Source organism: Antechinus flavipes, chromosome 2 (genome assembly GCF_016432865.1).
Source record: "Antechinus flavipes isolate AdamAnt ecotype Samford, QLD, Australia chromosome 2, AdamAnt_v2, whole genome shotgun sequence".
In the NCBI taxonomy this organism is placed as follows: domain Eukaryota; kingdom Metazoa; phylum Chordata; class Mammalia; order Dasyuromorphia; family Dasyuridae; genus Antechinus; species Antechinus flavipes.
In genome coordinates this window covers 145,856,121-145,874,981 of record NC_067399.1, presented here as the reverse complement: position 1 = coordinate 145,874,981, position 18,861 = coordinate 145,856,121, and the positions used below count along the sequence as shown (strand labels likewise).

General features: G+C 38.7%; 1 protein-coding gene across 4 annotated transcripts in view; it reads right to left on the bottom strand.

Moving 5' to 3' along the window:
- Positions 1-741: 741 nt before the first annotated feature.
- INTS9 (integrator complex subunit 9) overlaps positions 742-18,861 on the bottom strand; it is a 128,173-nt gene continuing 110,053 nt past the window's right edge. Inside the window, exons 14-19 of one of the 4 annotated variants that reach the window (XM_051975737.1) lie at positions 18,662-18,786; positions 14,468-14,521; positions 14,158-14,325; positions 3,789-3,887; positions 2,248-2,385; positions 742-1,614 (exon numbers count right to left, since the gene is read on the bottom strand). In XM_051975737.1, coding sequence (XP_051831697.1) covers positions 1,438-1,614; positions 2,248-2,385; positions 3,789-3,887; positions 14,158-14,325; positions 14,468-14,521; positions 18,662-18,786 — 761 coding nt within the window. In that variant the 3' untranslated portion in view covers positions 742-1,437. Of the gene's footprint in view, positions 1,615-2,247; positions 2,386-3,788; positions 3,888-7,284; positions 7,351-14,157; positions 14,326-14,467; positions 14,522-18,661; positions 18,787-18,861 lie in introns of those variants that run through there. The other 3 variants (XM_051975738.1, XM_051975739.1, XM_051975740.1) reach the window with 3 other exon arrangements.

The following is an 18,861-nucleotide window of genomic DNA, read 5'->3' as shown; positions in this document are numbered from 1 at the left end:
TAAAAGGAAATAGAAATTAGTGAATTTCTAAGGCCATAGAGAAATATAATTTATATGCAGAACTAAATCTGCTGACTTTTTATGAAGTTGAGTTCTACATCTTGACATATAGACACCAAAATATTATTCTCCATGTTGTTTTTTTCTCTTTCTCTGTTTTTAAAATCACAAAATTTGGCATTTTCTTTTAGATGGTAGGATAGTCCCCCTACTTTTATCTCCTCTTTTCTGGAAATTTCTATATGGAATGAAATCTTCCATACTGAAGAATTCATTCTCCATGCATCTGTACAGCTGGTTGAATCGTTCCCTTTTTGTTCCTGCTCCCATTTTCCTGAACCAGGACAGGTTCCTTTGTGTGAATCTACATAGCAAACCATTTTTTGCTTTAATTATCACTGGCTGCTTAATTTTTTTTTTTTTTAAGTAAAAGCTTCACTTCTATACCCAAACTGTAGGTATGGACTAAGACAGGTTAAATGACTACAATATATATGTATAAGCTAGGTGGTGCAGTGGATAAAGTGCCACACCTGGAGTTAAGAGCCAAATTCAAATCTTGCCTCAGACAGTTATTAGCTGTGTGATCTTGTCTGCCTCAAATTCTTTATCTATAAAATGAATTGGAGAAGAAAATGGCAAACCCCTCCATATCTCTGCCAAGAAAACCTCAATTGGGGTCACAAAGAAATGGACGTGACTGAAACAACTAAACAACGATATAGACAACAGAGCAAAGTATACTTTGGCAAAAATAACTACCTTTTATTTAAAAGGAGGTTTCTTAAAAATAAGATAAAGATTGGTGTGGTTTATTTTCAGTTTTTTCTTGAAAAGATATCTTTTGATTCAGTTCTCTGGGAAAGGCAATAAAAGAAGCAAACAAATAATGCCAAACAGAAGAATTCTCCTTTCCTAGACAAGCAAAATTTTGAAAATAAACAAAAGATGGTCTAGACACCTTATCTGTCCACTAGGTTTTTGCCACTGGTCACTGCAACCAATGAACAACCTATTGCCTTATATTTGGATTACTTGGAAACCCAAACTGGAAAGTCTAGAATTTAACCAAAGGCATCTATCTCCCTGAAGCAGTGGTAGAAGTGCAGGGAGGACTGTTTCTGTGCATCAAACCCAGACGACAACTCTCAGGAACATCCATTTTCCTCAATACTCAAGTCAGATTTGAGAATAAAAGAGGACCTTGTTAAAAACCAAGGAGAAAGACAATATGAAGACTCTCCACTGATTTCTGAGCCCTGTGGCACAAACAACAAAGTGACATGGGAATCAAGGATTCCTCAGGATGGGGTTTTCTCGGTTATCCTTATGTTGGAAGCCATGTTAGTGACTCACTAAGGCAGAAATAACCTGAGTTTTCAAAGAATCCTCGAGCTGGGAGTGACCTTAGAGGTAATCTAATGCAATCCCCTTAATTTAGAATTTCTGTAGGAATTTGAGCACGAGGTCCCGAAGCCGAACCCTGAGCATCTCATCATTGTCACAGATGATATGGGTGGAATCTTCTTCAATCTGGATAAGAGTCTCGGCCTCCTGGAGGAGGACGATGTGTCCTTTAGCTGTGTCCTCCACTTTGACATCGCTGAAGCCATGCTGCCAAGGAGAAAAGTAGACAAGAGATTGGTGAGTCTTCCGGACTGGGGAAAGAGCCACTGAATGTCATCAAAATGGTGCTATTTTCAGTTATTGTGAAAGCCTCCTAGTGCAGGGGAGCCCCAACCTCACTTCCTTCTCCTCCCTGGCCATCTTCTCTTGGGGTCTCCAACTCCACGAGCGCCATTGCTACCTTGCTGGTGCCGCTGCTCTTGCAGGGGTGTCCCAGGCTCCTCCCCTGTGGCCTGGCTCACCACCACTGTGATCTTCCAGACCACGATACCCTTTCTTTGCTAGCACTGCCTTGTGTACGTTACTTCCCCCAAGTGCTAGGTACACAGTAAGCATTTGATAAATGCAATCATTTATGTACTTTTTCAATTTTTCCTCTCCTTTCTTTCTTTCCTTTCCTCATCATTCTTTTACATTAACAGTTTTAAAGAGGTGGAGGCTATAGAGGGACCTAGAAAACTTTCAGAAATCAGTGTCCTAAGTAGAAATTAATAAGCAATCACTAGGAGAAAATGTAAATAGACTGACAATTGCCAATATAAGGTTGTTAAAATGATGAAAAGAGAGAGAACCCAAAGAAGAGCAGTAATGGACTCATCTAAATACATGCTGGATTCTTACCTTCTCCAAAGTCTGAACAAATTGGTCCACAGGGATGGAGCCACTTAGGAGAGGCTTTAGAAGTTTACAGTCTGGGATGTCATCACTCACTCGCTTCCTCTTCTTGCTGGCTGGGGGCTGGATGGGCCTAGGAGGAGCCTAGAGCATCAAAATAATTCAGTTCCCAAAATCATGATAACAGCTTCCCATGTTGACAGTACAGGCTAATGAATTTACATGTGGCAAAGCATCTGGTCTTAACCTGACCAGGAAGAACAATTGGCCTCCAAGACTTACTGTAGCTACAACTGCTGGAAGTGGAGGCAGGGTTTGAGTCCAAATCTCACTTCACATATTTACTAGTTATGTGACTCTGGGCAAGTCCTTATTCCTTCAGCCTGTTTCCTCCTTTTTAAGACGAGGATGATAGAGGCATATACCTCACTCAGGTTATTGTGAGGATCACTGGAGATAAAAGGTGTAAAGCATTTTGCAAAAGTCAAAGTGCTATGTGAATGCTAGTAGTAGTAGTGATGATGATGATAGCAGCAATAGTAACAGTAATGATACTGAACTGGTCCCACTCCCAAAGCTGTTTGAGAACATGAGCCAAGAGCCCTAGAGTCACCCCAGAATGAGCCAGCTGTCAGAGGGAGGGTCTTCCCCAGTATACCGTGGGCCCAGTGTTCCTGCTTTGATTTTTAGTCACCCTTCTCTCCGAAGGATCTTGGAGTACATAGATTGAGTGGCTGGCCTGAGTAAGATTTTAGCTAAGTTTAGGGTGTCAAATAGGTATATCAAGAGAAAGAAAGAACACATTACCTTCATTAGCTTATTTGTCACTGACTCATTACCACCTTTCTTTTCTAAAAAATTTTTGTAATTGTTTCATTTGTGCAAGTCTTATTCCCTGCTATCCTGTAAAAGTTTCAGTTGTTCTGTGATATTTCCCACTGAGGCTTCTTGTCAGATTAGTCAGAAGTTAATTTCTTTGCCACGACAACTTAATAAGAGATATCCAAGACCTCTTTGTTTGCAGAAGATTTCTGATATATACTGATGATGGGAATACCCACATGGATGAAATTACAGATCTGTGAAATATTTTCCTTTATGCCTAAAACAGTGCTGTGCATAGCATTATTGGTTTGTTGGCTGGCTTAATGAAGTTTGAGAAAGTTTGAATTATTGTGCTGTGAACAGACACTTAGATAATTTGCAGTCTTCTCTATGAATAATTTCCCTCTCCTTTTATCTCATATAGGCATGTGGCCAAAGATATAAGTGGAAGAAATTGATATGCAGCTCACTCTTTGTTTCAGATATAATTTATCAAGTGCTCAGGATCACAATTATGCTGGTTAGGGAAATACCACTGCTCTGGGAGCTTTTTTCATTTTAAGCTTTGTAGAATATTGTGCTAGTTAACGGTGGGGGCAATAGAGAGGTCATGAATCTACCAAACAGAGGGATTCTGTTTGGCATTGTCTCTGCCCCCCACCTGACCAATGTGAATCCAGGGGTCGGTGCAATGCAGTTGAGACCAGTCCTCCATACTGTACCTGAAGAACATGCTTGTTATCTTTAGTGTGCAACACAGCGGAAACAGTTGCTAAGGAAATGCCAGGCTTAATCTCCAGGGGCACCAATGAATCTGCAAGCTAAAAGCATAGTATAGTTTTCAGCCAGGAATTATTCTGAAATGTAGGAAGACACAGAACTATCCTATCCAGATCAGGAACTAAAATGCAGGATTTAAAATTCAACTTTTTCAGCCTATCCTGTGTGCAGTAAGGTCCACAGATTCCTATACTATTTTTCAAATAATCCCCAAGCACTACTGTTGAAAGGCCTCCTTGGACAGGCCTACCCAAGGACAGGATATGGTTTTTTGGCTATGATTTACTCATTTTCCTACTGTGAATAGAGAGGGCACCGTCATGAATAATTCTGACTTTCCTTCCCAATAGAAGCCTCCGTATTCTTTTCCCTAAACGACTAAGAAATAATAATTGTAACATCTAGAATTTATATAGTTCTTTAAGTTTTGCAAAGTACTTAATAATTAATCTTTTATCCTCACAACATCTCTGGGAGATGAAAGAAGGTGAAGGATTCTTAGCAAAAATTAGCAAAAATTTACTAAGAATGACAATAATGAGAGGAGGAAGAGAAAGGGTAAGGAAAAAAGGGAGATATCTGAGAGAGAATGTCTTGCTTTACTCTATTACTTTAGTTCCATCTTCTGTTCTTTAGAGTACCACTGGAAAGCCAAACTTCATCATAGGCACAGATTCAATGACCTATTTGGCTTTGTGCTTTTTAGAATATTCATGGATAATAAATTCTTCTGAGACTCTCAGATTTGATCTTTCCATCAGTAAATTAGTAAACCAAGTAGCCATAGAAGTGGCCTCTAGGTGCAGCATTACATGAAAGGCTGAACCTGGAGTCAAGAACCCCCAGTTCAAATCTGCACTCAAGACACCTGCTATGTGTGAAACCCTCGGCAAGTCACTTTACTTTTGTCTGCCTCAAGTATCCTCACTGTAAAAAATGGGTGTGACAATAGCACCTGCTTCATAGAGTCCAGAGAATCAAATGGATGAGATTTGCAAAGTACTACATGATACATATCACTATTATTAATAACACCAACAAGTAATAGTACTACATGGTACTGGCTATCACCATTATTAATAACACAATAAGTTAATGCCACTGCAGTTAGGATTTGGGAATTAGGAGAACTGGGTCTGTATCATGCCTTCCATATTTCCTGGCTATGTAATCAAGGCAAATCACTCAATCCCTTTGAGCCTTAGTTTGTTCAGTGTAAAAGTGAAGATATCATCCCCAGGGGCTGACAAGGCTACTGCAAAGTTTAAATGAAATAACGCAGGAAACCTTAAAGGACTTTGTTAATATCAATTATCATCATTATCATCATCTCAAACCTGGGCTTTGATAAAGAAATATGAATTAGTCTCTCTGAATCTTTTAAATTTATCACGTACACCATCCCTAGATGCATCTTCCCAAAGTACTGCTTTTTTTATGTCAATCAAGAATTTACCTTGGTTCTATGCTGTTCACGTATAGGCTTTCTTACTCTGGCACTTAAGACCCTCTCTGAGGTGATTCTACCATTTTATTTTCTTGAGGCTAAGCAGTTTCTTCATTGTCTCTACCTATTTCATTTCCCACCACATTTAGTGTGCTCATCTCTCTCTATGAGCCTCCACTCATTCTTAGTGGAAAAAAGTAGTAGAAGAATGGTAGTATTTTGAGAGATGCAGGAAGAAAAAGATGGAGAATGGGAAAAGAGGTGTCTGAACTGTTTCAAGTTTCCTTTTACATGACTATCCGACTTCTCACAAACATAATAGGGATTTGAGGACTGGGGACTCATGAACATCTGGTTTCATAGCTACATCTTGATTTTGAAGTCCATCTTAAGATTTAGCAGTGTTTTGTTTTTCTTCTTATAAAACCCATTACTTCTTCCTGAATGGCAACTCTGAAGCAATGAGAGAAATTTCCCTGTTAGCCATCCTGATACCTTCCTGCCTTTTTCACTTCCTGAATCTCTATCAAAGAATCTCAGAGTTGGAAGGGACCAGAGGTCATTCAGTCATATTGTTAACTACTGCTCACTCCCTTCATGTGTAATCAGAGGCAGCTTGTACAAGGAGGAGCAGAAGAGGGAAATGCAGCCACAACATCAGATGTGATGTCAGAAACATTGGTCAAAACTCCAATTTTAGAACTCTGGTAAGTTTCTTATCTGTTCAAGATTTCCTATATGTAAAATCTAAGTAAAGAATACTACTGCATGCTATCTACCTCACAAGTTTTTGTGATTAAATATAATACTGTTGATAGAATGCTTTATGAAATATCCTTAGGGGTTATCTTGTGTCTAGCTTAGACTGTGATTCACAACTCCATATAGGGTCTTATGAATATGAAATTATGATTTATTATCCTTAAATGTTTCATTTGTATACCTGTTTTACATACCTATTAAAAAATGTCTTGGGTGAAAATCATGAGTAGAAAAAGTTTAAGAAGTTCTAGTCTAGTGCAACTGTGAAAAAGCAGGAATTGTCTACAATATCCCCGGAAAGCTAATCATGGAATCTCTATTGATGGAGAATTGAGAGCTCATGAGGAAGTCTGTTCAGCTTTATCTTATCAATAGTTTTCCCTTATTTTAATTCATCTTCTTCCCACCTATACATCCCTAGTTCCTTCAAATGATTCCTGTGGCATAGTTTCTTGTTCTCTGTTTTGGTCACTATCTTTACATATACTCCATTTATTGATGATTCTACTGTTCCAACTAGGCTAGGAAATTGCATTTTCATCTGGTGCAATATACTCTGTAGGCAGATCAAAATGTTGTAATTTTGATTTGACCACCATGTCACATGGTTTACTGTGTTAAAAATGTAGGCTGATCTTGTTTCTTGAGGAAGACTTGAAGAACACCTTTCCACATGCCAGATTGTTTGGAACAATGAATGGGTTTCTAAAGGAAACAGCAAAAGCTTCAAAAGGGAAAAAGAAGCTAAAAGACAGTTTTGGTTTTTTTTAAAACAAGATAACAGTGAACAGAATAATATAACAGAGAAGAAAGGAAAGGAAAAGGACTGGAAAACTGCAGTTTAAAAACAGATTTGAGGCTCTTCAGGAAGAGGGAGGAATTGGATATTGTCCTGAAGAGGAAGATGCTCATCTTCTAAAGAATGATTTGATGAAGTGGCTCCCCAGGTGATGGAGATTCCAATAAAGGTCAGAAGTCAACAATTGGTGATTCCTTTCTCACAGATATCAAGGCAGCTATTTGTTGATTCAATAATAACAAAAGAGAGTTCTGTTGTCTTCCTGAGCCTCTTAATCAAGACATACAGAGAACTTTCCTAAAAAATTTACAACTATTCATTTTTAGTGAATCATATGGACATAAATGTTACTGCCAAAACTAACCTAAGATGTATTACCAATGATTATGAATTCTTGGGAAAAGAAATGAAAGCCGCAGAAATACAGGTTATACTTTCCTCACTGTTACCTTTGAAGGGAGGGATTCAGAAAAGATTTGGATTTCTGGGCCAAAACCTAAAACAGAGAGAAAGATACACACCTAAGCAGAGAGATATAAAAGGTATGAAATATTTATTGACTGGGTGTCTTGCACCTTGAAAATCTCATAAAAAAGGCTAAGAATTAAAAAGTATAGAAAACAGAGATTATTACATAAATCTATCTTTCATGATACATATCACAGAGAACACCTACAATGAATAAAGAGTGGCAGTTTAGATACCCAGAAAAAATCTAAACCTGTGGCTTGAAATTATCTACACAGAGGTATCCAACTGTTAGGCAACATACAAGAATTAGAGATCCAATGCAAGGAAACAAATTTGATCTCCTATTTATTACTGATATTTGTTTAGACGAAACTCATATGGACAGAAGCAGCTACACCCAAAGAAAGAACACTGGGAAATGAATGTAAACTGCTTGCATTTTTGTTTTTCTTCCCGGGTTATTTATACCTTCTGAATTCAATTCTCCCTGTGCAACAAGAAAACTGTTCAGTTCTGCACACATATATTGTATCTAGGATATACTGTAACCTATTCAACATGTAAAGGACTGCTTGCCATCTGGGGGAGGGGGTGGAGGGAGGGAGGGGAAAAATCGGAACAGAAGTGAATGCAAGGGATAATGCTGTAAAAAATTACCCTGGTATGGGTTCTATCAATAAAAAGTTATTAATTAAAAAAAAAAAAAGATGAAACTCATAAGTGGAGCTTGGCTGTGAATGGATATAACTTAAAAAAAAAAAAAAAACCCAGGCTAGATAAATGTAAGGTGGTGTAGCAATGTATACTAAGAAGATATCCTCATATGAAAGAACCAGGAATCAAAGGGGAAGACAGTATTTGGATAAACATCAGCATAAGGAGAAACAGTGATTTTGGAATAAACTATACAATACCTGGACAGAAAAAGAAAAAAGATGAAAAGTTTGGGAAACAAATCATGAGACTGACAAGAAGAAATGATATGCATGTTATAGAGATAGAGGGCTTCAATTTTCCAATTATTTGCCGGAGTTCTCTAAAACACAAAAGCACATCAGTGATAACTTCTTTGTTTTCCTTAGTGATAGTTTCATCCTTCAAAAGGTGAAGGAACACAAGAGGAAATTTCTGTTCTGGATCTTATTCTCACTAACAAGGAAGAACTGGACACTGGGCTGTAAATGATGAAAACCCTAGGGGGTAAGTGAACTGTTTTTCTAGAATTTATGACAAAGGAAAGGAAATCTGGGTACAGGCTGACCTGCTTCCTAGATTTTGGGAAAAGCAGATTTCCAAGAATTAAGAGGAAAAATAGGTATATGGACTAAATAAAATAAAGATAAGAAAGATGCTATAGAAGAAATCAGCCCAGAAAAGATAGAAAATGGTTAAGAATGAAATTATAAAGACCTAAAGAAAAACAATTCCATTGATTAGGAAAAATATATCCTACAAAGTGGATGCACCAACCAACTCAGATTTTATGGGAAATATGCAGAATACAGAAGGCAAAGACAGGTAAAAAGGGATGATACAGTCTTGCTTGCTGAGTGAGTGACTCATCAGACCCCATCTAGAGTATTGTGTTCAGTTCTGGATGAAGGATATTGATAAATGGGGGAGTATTCTGAGGAGGGCCACCAGGACTTGGGATCCTTGTTATAGAATCCATTAAGGAAAGGTTAAAGAACTGGACGTGTTTAGCCTGAAGAAAAGAACACGTGGAGGAGAAAGATGGGACATGACTGCTGACTTATGTAAGGGGCTCTCGTGGAGGAGGGATTAGATTTGTTCTGTTTGATCACAGAGGCCAGAATCAGGAAAAAATGCAAAAAGGCCCACTAAAGCTTGTTCTCAAGAAACAACTCTCTTAACAATGAAGACTATCCAAAAGCAGAATGATCTTAGAAGTCTTTAAGCAAAGGCTGGATAACTCTTATGTTTGGCATGGACTATATAATTGCTCTAGTTCTTTACCTCGCTAAAATTCAGAAAGCATTATCCTTTGGCAGGAGGCATGCAGTGAGATCTCCGGTGATCTCTTTCTTGGCTTTGTACTATTGAACATTTTAGTCAATCTCTTGGATGAAGGCATAGATAGCAAACTTATTAAATTTGCCAATGACTGGGGCTAAGAGGCCCAACACACTGTATGGCAGAAATGGAATCTACATAGACCTTGACAAACTAGAACATTGGGTAAAAATCTGATGGGATGAGAGAACCCAATAAGGATATATGTAAAGAGATTCAAAAAGGTGACTTCATAAACAAAAGGAGGAGACATATATAAAACTGAGGAGACAGGTAAGTTTTTCTGAAAAAGTTCTGGTAGCCTGCAGGCTTAATACAAGTCATCCATGGGATGTGACAGCCAAAGCAACAAAGAATTGAGAGAGTTCCAGCTTTCAGGAGAATCTGATGACCCTTTGTACTTTTTTTCTGGTCACCCACGCCTAGAGTCTTGTGCTCATTTCTGGGGGCTGCAGAAGAGGATGCTGCTGATCAGATGGACAGTGCTCAGGATGAAAAAGGGCCTTAGTTCTGGGAGGTGTTTAGTCTTGAAGAGGAGACTTATGGGGAACATGATGGTCATACTTCATGATGAAGGGCGTCATTTGCCAAGGGGATTTAGCTAGTTCTATCTGACCCCAGAGGGCAGAACCAGGAGCAAGGGGGAGGAAAGTTATAAACAGGTTTGATGTTATGGAAAATTTCTAACAATTAGAAGATGTATGTACATGGAAAAAGCTGTGCTGGCAGGGAGATGGCTTGCCCTCCTCTAAAGCATAGGATGGATGATCATTTGTCAGTATGGGGTTTCCTTTTGGATATAGGTTGGGTTACTGATGGTCCTTTTACTCAAAAATTCTGATTTCTTCAGTAGTTTGTTTCCCTAGGGAATAAAATACAAGCTCTTCAACTTGCCCTTTAAAGCCTTTTGCAATCTGGTTTTCCTTAAATTTTCTAGCCTGTGCTTTATTCTGCATTACTCTCCTTTCCTATGTGTTGTGTTTCCATCAAACTTCCTCTAAACCTGGCATTCTGCCTCTTTGCTTGTGAGCCACTACGCAGGCTGTCCCTTTGCATGTATCTACTTCCTCCACACTTTAATTTCTTAAAACTATTGCAAGTTCATTTCAGGTTTCAGCTGCTATGTATGCCTTTCTTGATTCCTCTGGCTTTTAGTGCTTTTTCATGTAACCTAAACATTCCTTGCATGTTGTGCCTACCAGTAGAATGAAAGTTCCTTTAAGGAAGGGGCTCTTTTTCGCTTTTGTTTTTGTATACCCAGATAGCACAACATCTAATAAACGCACACTGAAAGACATGATTTGTGTGTAATTCGGGCAAAATACTTTTAGGAAAAGGGAACACTTTACTACTCCCCTTTTAATCTTTGTCTTCTACTCTTTATCTACATTGCCACGTTTTGAATTACATGTCTGATGCATTTCCTCTTTTTTAATTGCTACCATGCTGGTGGAACCCCTTCAGCTAAAGAATGATCAAAAGAACATTTATTAAGTGCTTAATATGGGCCTAACACTGTGCTCAGCATTTACTATTCTAACTGGATATCGAGCAGACATCTCAAACTCAATATATCTAAAACAAAACTCATTATCTTTTCTCTAAAGCCCTCCCACCTTCTAAAATTTCTTATTAATGTGTGCATATCAACATCTTTTCAGACAACCAGGCATGCAATCTCAGTCATCCTTGCTTCTTTACTTGCACACAGTCCACATTTCCAATATGCCAAGTCTCATATTTTTTACAACTCTATTATGTACTCCTCTCCACTCACACAACCCTCACTTAGCTGAAGGCCCTCCTCAATTCACACCCATACTATTAGTACAGCAAGCTGTTGGGTTTCCCTGTCTCAAGTCTCTCTTGCCTTCCATCTATCCTTCTCCCAAGATACCACACTGATGTTCCTAATGCACAGGCTTGACCTTTTGCCTGGTGAGCTCCAGTAGCTTCCTATTATTTCTAAGATCAAATATAAATCCTCTCTTTGGCTTTAAAGTCCTTCACAACTTGGCCTCTTCCTACATTTCCAGCCTTCTTATACCTTCCTCCTCTACTTACACTCTTCTATTCAGCAACAATGACCTCTTGGCCACACCTCTTGATTGTTGTCTCCCATGCTTGGAGTGCATTCTCACTTCCCTGGCTCCCTTTAAGATTCAGATCTAATCTCATATGTTACAGAAGTCCTTTCCTAGTTTCTGCCATTGAGGTATTAAGACTAATTAGAGCAGAAGTGGCAAACACATGATTGTGAGCCCAAAAATCAGGTTAAAATGTAATTGGAAAATGTGTGACAAAATAAATAAAAATATAATGCAAAACATAAAGGTACTAACAAATGGTTTTAATATGTACTCCCTCATTTCTGAGTTTGACACTACTGGATCTAAGGCTACAGTACTATTTTAGACAGCCAAATTCAGTAGTTCTTAGCACAAATGGTAATGCCCAGGGTTCCCAAGAGTATAGCAGAAGGAAATATAAGATGGCCCGCTGAAGTGAGTGTATTAGCAGGTGAAGAAGGAACAATGGGAGTACATAATATGGAAAAAGTTCTAGGCAGGGATTGAGCCATTAGGAATTGGGCAGGTGAGATCTCTTTCCTGCTCTTATGAGAAAATTCTTGATTTCCAATAGAGATCTAAACTGGGACTCTTCAGAACCCTAAAATAGATTAGGCTTATGAATCAACATCTCTCCTGGAACAAAGGACTGGAAAGATGCTATAAACAAAAGTACTCTAGCTTTCATCCCAGAAACTATGGGAAATCCAAGGGCTTTCTTTACTCATCCACTTGGAACAGTATGTCCTTATGTGTCAGTTCCATAGAGTGATTAGCAGATAGAAAACACAATGAAAATGCCAGAATTTTTATTGGTGCTACCTAAATATTTGGGATTAATATGATTAAGAACAAAAAGGGACATTTTGGGGGGCAGAGGTAGTGGTTATTATATAAGGAAGTTGTGAAAAAAAGCTGTTTCCCTTTGAGTAATACTACCATAATTTTGCTTTAGTAGCAAACAAAACAAAAACTGCAGCAAATTTTCATCCCATTCATTTCAGACAGGTGCTTCCCAAAACAATCAGACAAATACTTTCAAGTGATAACAAACACTATATTTTGAAAAGAGGAAAAAACATTTTGGCCCCTTGTCCTTGGTGCCAATGAATAATCTGGAGAGCAGAAATGATGCAGAGAGGGTCAAGATTGCCAAAATCAGCCTCAGGGGATCATCCAGCCCTACCATATGTCACAGAGGTGGGAAGACAGGCAAATAATTGTACTTAATGGAAGCAAATAGATTTACTCATCTAGCAAGCAAAACAGGATGGTGATGCTGAAACTTACTCACAGATGCATCACAAGTTATTTCCTGGAACTGTCCAAATCCCTTTGGGAAAGACTTCTAATCAACAAAATGATCCAAATGCATGGTCCAAATACATTCAAAAGAGAGGCCATGAAGATATGGGCCACCATATCTAAACTCGGTGTTTTAAAAATTCTTTGGCTTGAAGGCTTCCAGCTTAGTAGGCGTACAGGCCAGAGATTGTGCTCCAGAGGCATATGTGGGGTCATCTTTTGCCGTGATAAGCCATTGGGCAGATAGTGATCCATTTGGCCATAGTGATTTAGGAAAACCTCTAAGGTGCAGCAGGATTGTAACCTACAGCAATGGAGGGGGTACTCACAAAATCACACATCTGTACTTTCTCAGTAATCCTTAGGCTAAAGACAGAGAGATAGGTGAAATTCCTAATTAACTGAGAAGCTTCAGAGATGGGTGATTTAGCACTCAACTTCTGGGAAGACTATCTCCGTGATACAGGATATTATATTATCCCATGTGAGTCACTTCACCTCTCAGTGCTCTGGGCAGTCTGCTAAAACTATAAATTGGCACAGTACATACTGTTCCGTAGTATTAATTCTACCCTGATGAAGCTAGAGGTTTAATACAAAAAACAAGACAGGGGACTAGACATTGTTTTTTAATAAGCTATTCTGCCCCATTTCACTCCATGCTGTACAACAGTTAGAGGGGCTTTCCAGAAGAGAATAACTCAAGGCAGGATTCTCCTGATTTTCTTAGTACAGCATGTCATGACCTCCTGGGAACTTATGTTCTTCTGTCATAGGAGTTTACTACTATTTTTTCTTATCTAGACAGAAGTTCTTAAAGTTTCATATATATGGGAGATATTAAAGCATTTAGGAGTCATAAGACTGTTGGTTAGGCCAAAATAAAATTAGGGCAGTATAGTAGTAGAAACAGTTATTTCTTATAATTTTCCTACCTACTTCTATATTGCACCCAAACTGTCCTACCAGTCCTATTCCCTGAACCATACACTGTCCTCTACACAGCCTCTCTGCTTTTGCACAAGAAATGTCCCAAGCTTTGAATGAACTTCCTTTTCACCTCTGCCTCCAAGAATCTTAGCGTCCTTTAAGGCTCGGCTGGGTGCATGAAGCTTTTACTAATTTTCCTAATGATTAATGTTTCCTCCCTTCTCAAATTATTTTGTACTGATGTGTCTATATTCATGCACCATCTCCCAGTAGACTATAAATTCCTTGAGGTTAGGGCCTTTTTCATTTTGGTCTCTGTATACCCAATAACCTGTATACAATTGGCACTTATAATATCTGTTCAACTGAAAAGGACAATGGGGCTAGTTTGTAAAACAAGAGCTGTATTTATCTCTTTATCAGACAAACATTCCTTTATCAGAAATCTCTATCCAATGTGTTCTTTGGGCGCAAAGGCCAAGGACAGTGCTCACCTCAGGCATGATCTCAATCTTCTCGTAGCGGCGCTTGAAGGGTAGGGCCAGCACTTCGGCACGCCGATAGGACATGGCAGGGGGCTGGCAGTCAATCACGAGGTCCATGCGGTGGGCCTGTGCAGGGGGAGGCTGGGTATACTGCTCTGGACACACCACGTGGAGGGGCTGGGGAGGCAGCAGACAGTGAGTTAGCGTGGACTCGCTCCCGGAGACCAACCCGGCCCAGCCCGATTTGCCCCCGACCCAAGGTCCCTCCGGCTCCTCCCCCTGCACCTGGTCTAACAAAGCCGCTGGCTCAGCTACTTACTACCTGTGCGACTTTGGGCGAGTCCCTTCTCCTCTCTGGCCTCAGTTTCCTCATCTGCAAAATGAGGGGTTGGATGAAATGACCTCTAACATCAGTCCCGGCTCTATCGGAAGACTGCCACCTGTTTAGGGGCCATGCCCCCTCCCCTAGGAAGGCATGGGGTCGGGTAGGCAGGGACAGGCCCGGGGCTGCCTCAGTCTCCCCAGCACTAGCCAGGGCCTGGCACAGAGCAGGCACTCAATAGATGGCCTTGGAATGGAACTGGCCTTAAGTATTCCCAATTCCCAAATCTCCATTTCACATCTGATCTCCTCACCTTCTCACAGACAAACTCTTGGTATAGTCTCGTATTTCTTTTCACTTTCTTATATCTAGTTCCACTCAGCAGTTAGAACAATTTTAATTTTCAACATGTAATTTCCTGCTCAACAATCTGAGCCAGGAGTCCTTAAACTACGGCCATGGGTCAGATGTGGCAGCCGAGGACGTTTATCCCCCTCACCCAGGGCTATGAAGTTTCTTTATTTAAAGGTTCACAAAACAAAGTTTTTGTTTTTACTATAGTCTGGCCCTCCAACAGTCTGAGGGACAGTAAACTGGCCCCCTATTTAAAAAGTTTGAGGACCCCTGATCTAAGCTGTCTTTATGGCTGAATGTATCAAATTTAAACTCCTATGCCTGACTTTCAAGGCTTTCCAACAACTATGTTCTCTCTAATAGCAAATGCAATTTGTTACTCTTTAAAGTGGAGTTTGTTTCATCTAAGCAAATTTACTTCCTTGTTCCTTACTTATTTTTACTTTTATGCCTTTCTAGGGGTCATCTCCCCTACCTGAAAGTTGTAGCCATTCTATCCCAGAAAATCAGAATCTAAAATCAGGGATGACACTTTAGAGGGAATCCATGAATTTGGATGGGGAAAAAATGTTTATCTTTATTTCAAGATAAAAGTTTTCCTTTATGATCTTTTATGTTTTATGCATTTAGAAACATAATTCTAAGAAGAGGTTTAGAAGCTTTACCACACTGCCCAAGAAGTTTCTTTGCTCTTAGCAAATTTCCTCCATTAAGTCTTTGCTGATAAATAAACTCTATCTAACCAAACACTCCTTTATCACCACTCATGTACAACCTGAGTTGTACGATAGAGTAAGACATATTATCTGGCATTCTTAAGTAACTGGCACTGAAACGAATCTGGTAGGCATAGACAATCCCCAGGGAGAGAAAGCAACGTTCTGGGATGAGATAAAAACACTAAGTACACAGGCAAACAAGGAAGACGATCCTAATGAAGGCGGTGAAGAAAGGAAAAAGAATTGGGGGGGAGGGAAGGGGAGGGAAGGGAGAAAGGGGAGGAACAGCTCTCTGGGAAAGTGGGGGCAGTGCTTCTTGGCAGGGAGGAAAATGGTTCAGAAATTAAGAAGAAATCAAAGAGGGTGCAGTACTGTTCCAAAGTCTAACCCAGACCTCTTTCTCTAAAGTCAGGAAGCTGAGGTGCTGTAACATTTGCATTTACTTTTGCTTTGCAAATGTTCTTAAGTCACACTCACATTTGGGAACTTCCTCCTAACCTCAGTAAGACTCCATAAAATCCTTCAGGAAGAAAAATCATTTCTAATTCTCTCGTTATGACTTTGCTCCAGTCGTTAGATGATTAACTTGAACTGTGACTAAGCCGCAAGCTCAGAACCCGAGTCCCTCTCTGTGGGTGGCAGCTTTATGATATGTTCTCTACCACCAGGTGGTGCTAGACTCACATAATAAGCAGTGACATCTCTTGGACACCTAAATAGCAAATTTCAGTTTTTTAATACAAAACTTTTTAAAATTAACTTACTAGAACATAAAGATTTTACAAATTAATAAAAAATTAAAACTTTTCAGGGCAATGGGAAATGAAAACACAAATCTCCCTACACACAATGAGGTCAGTAACCAACAGCTGCCTCTTTAATAATGAACCACATTTGACTTTCACGTCAGACAATCTAGAACTCTAGGTTTTCCCTTACTCACCATAAGCCAATTGAATATGGTATTTCTGTCCTTTAGACCTGCCTGTTTCCTTCTTCCTTGAATTCCTTTTTTTTTTCATCTCTGGATGGTGACTAACATAGTACCCAGAACTGTCTTTCACTCTCCTGACTCCAATTCAGTCCAAGGTGTTTTTTCCCTTTGTTCTTCCATTTCAGAAGATCACACTGGGCTTCCTCTTGGTTCAGACATTATTATATAAGACAGAACCCTAAACACTTACAAATAGCATGGGTTAAATAATTAAAAATTTAGTAACAAAAGAATGGAAGAGGATTTTTAATAATTTTCTTATACGAACCAATGACCACAGAGGGACTCAAATTACTCTATCATCTCTCTTCCTGCAAATATATGCAATTTTTTTTTGTATAACTGTTTCAAGCCCGTGTTTAAATGAGAATTTTTTGCAAGTTTTCTTTCTACTTTTTCTAAAGTTAACATTAAAATTAAATTAAACTTCCTGAACACAAACAGGTGAAATGGTGACCACAAACACCTTGAAGGGTATGAGAAAGAAGACAGTTAACCTGGGAATAAACACTTAGGGATCATTAACAAGGCAGATAATATTAAGTTCTCTAAAGCACAGATTAGGTTTCCTACTTCTGTTGTAGTTCTCTTTAGAGCTAGAACATCATACTTTTTCTACAGTAATTTTCAAAGAATGCTATTTAATATTAGGTAGCATAGTGTACAGAGCATGTACATAAAGTCAGGAAGACCTAAGTTCAAATTCTACCTCACAAACATATTACCTAGATGACTGTGGGCAAGTTGCTTAATCTCAGTTTCCTCAGCCTCAGTCTCAGCCTTAATTTCATAATCTGCAAAATTGGGGGGGGGGGGGGAGGAGTTGGACTTGATGTTTCCAAGTCCCCTTTCAACTTTAAATATAGGCCTCCTTGTCAATACTTATAATTCAGATTATAGCTTCCTGTGTCATTAATTATCAAATAACCCTCCCTTAATAAGATAATAATTTAAGTACAACTTAATATAACAATTTTAAATACAATCACCTATCACCTTCATTTAAAAATAGTTTATAATTATTTTATATTAATGTAAATATAACTTTAAATAGAATAAAGGAATCTTAATTGAGCTAATTAATTAAGGGCAGACAACAAGACAAACTCCAAGAGTAAAGAAAATCATTAACTTTTCAAGAAACAATTCTAAGAAAAATAAGTGAGGGGGAAAAGACGGAGTAACACAAAAATGAAATTAAATTGGCAATCTGTTTGTAGTAAGAATGGAACTGTACAAGAAGGGACTGAATTACTGAAAATTCCTTCAAGAATTATAAAAGAAGTCTCAAAATAATATGAAATTACTTTTAACTCAGTGCTGTTTTAATCACAAACCTGGCCTATATTCTGTCCCTATCTTTTGGCTATATTTTCTCATTATAGGAATATATTATATTAAATTATATAATATTGTTAGGTTATGCTATTATTATGTTACATATAGTATATGAACTATTTGATTATATAGCTGTTACCTTTCATATTTTAAGATCATGACAATCCAGACTTTCAGATTCCATCAGACTGTCTGTGTGTGTGTGTGTGTGTGTGTGTGTGTGTGTGTGTGTGTGTGTGTCTAAGAGAGAGAAAGACAGATAGAGAGACAAAGAGACAGACACACATAGAAAGAGAGAGAAGGAACAATTGTTCTGAACACACTATGCAAGCTTTTTCAAAGAGATGTCACTTGACAGAATTATAGTAATGTTTATGGTTTTGCAAAGGCACTGAAAAGGATTTCACTTGGATTCAATGAAAGTGAAAAAAGAAAATGAAAGGAGGGAGCAATTTTTCTTATTAACTTGATAGGCATATAATGTTTGGTAATGGAATGACTTCAGTTATGTTGTAGAGGAGGTTCTTGATCTAGTTTTAAAATATCATACAGGTAAAAATAAATATTAGTTCACTCTACTTTCTTCTATCATGTCTCTTTTCAAATGAAATCTTTCAATAGCAGCCATGACAGCTTCCTTCTCTAAATTTTAGGAATATCTGAGACATTTCATAGATGTCTCTGAAATAAGGTGACATAGAACTTCCAACTCTGCAACCAAGAAGGTTGGCCCCATATGAAATAGAACTTCTGATAGCACAGAGAATGTCAGGTTCATATCATCACCTGTACTTCCTTGAGCAGCTTTGACACCTGAATGAAATTGAGCCTTGTATCGATAGGACAGTAGATACATTTCATGGCCAAAGGTTGGTAAGGAGCCAGTGCATCTAGGTAGGAGAAGTCAGGTTCTGGGGGAAAGAAGAAAAAAAGATTTTAAAAGAAAAGGAGGCAACAAAGCACTTTGCTGGTCTACACCAATGGAA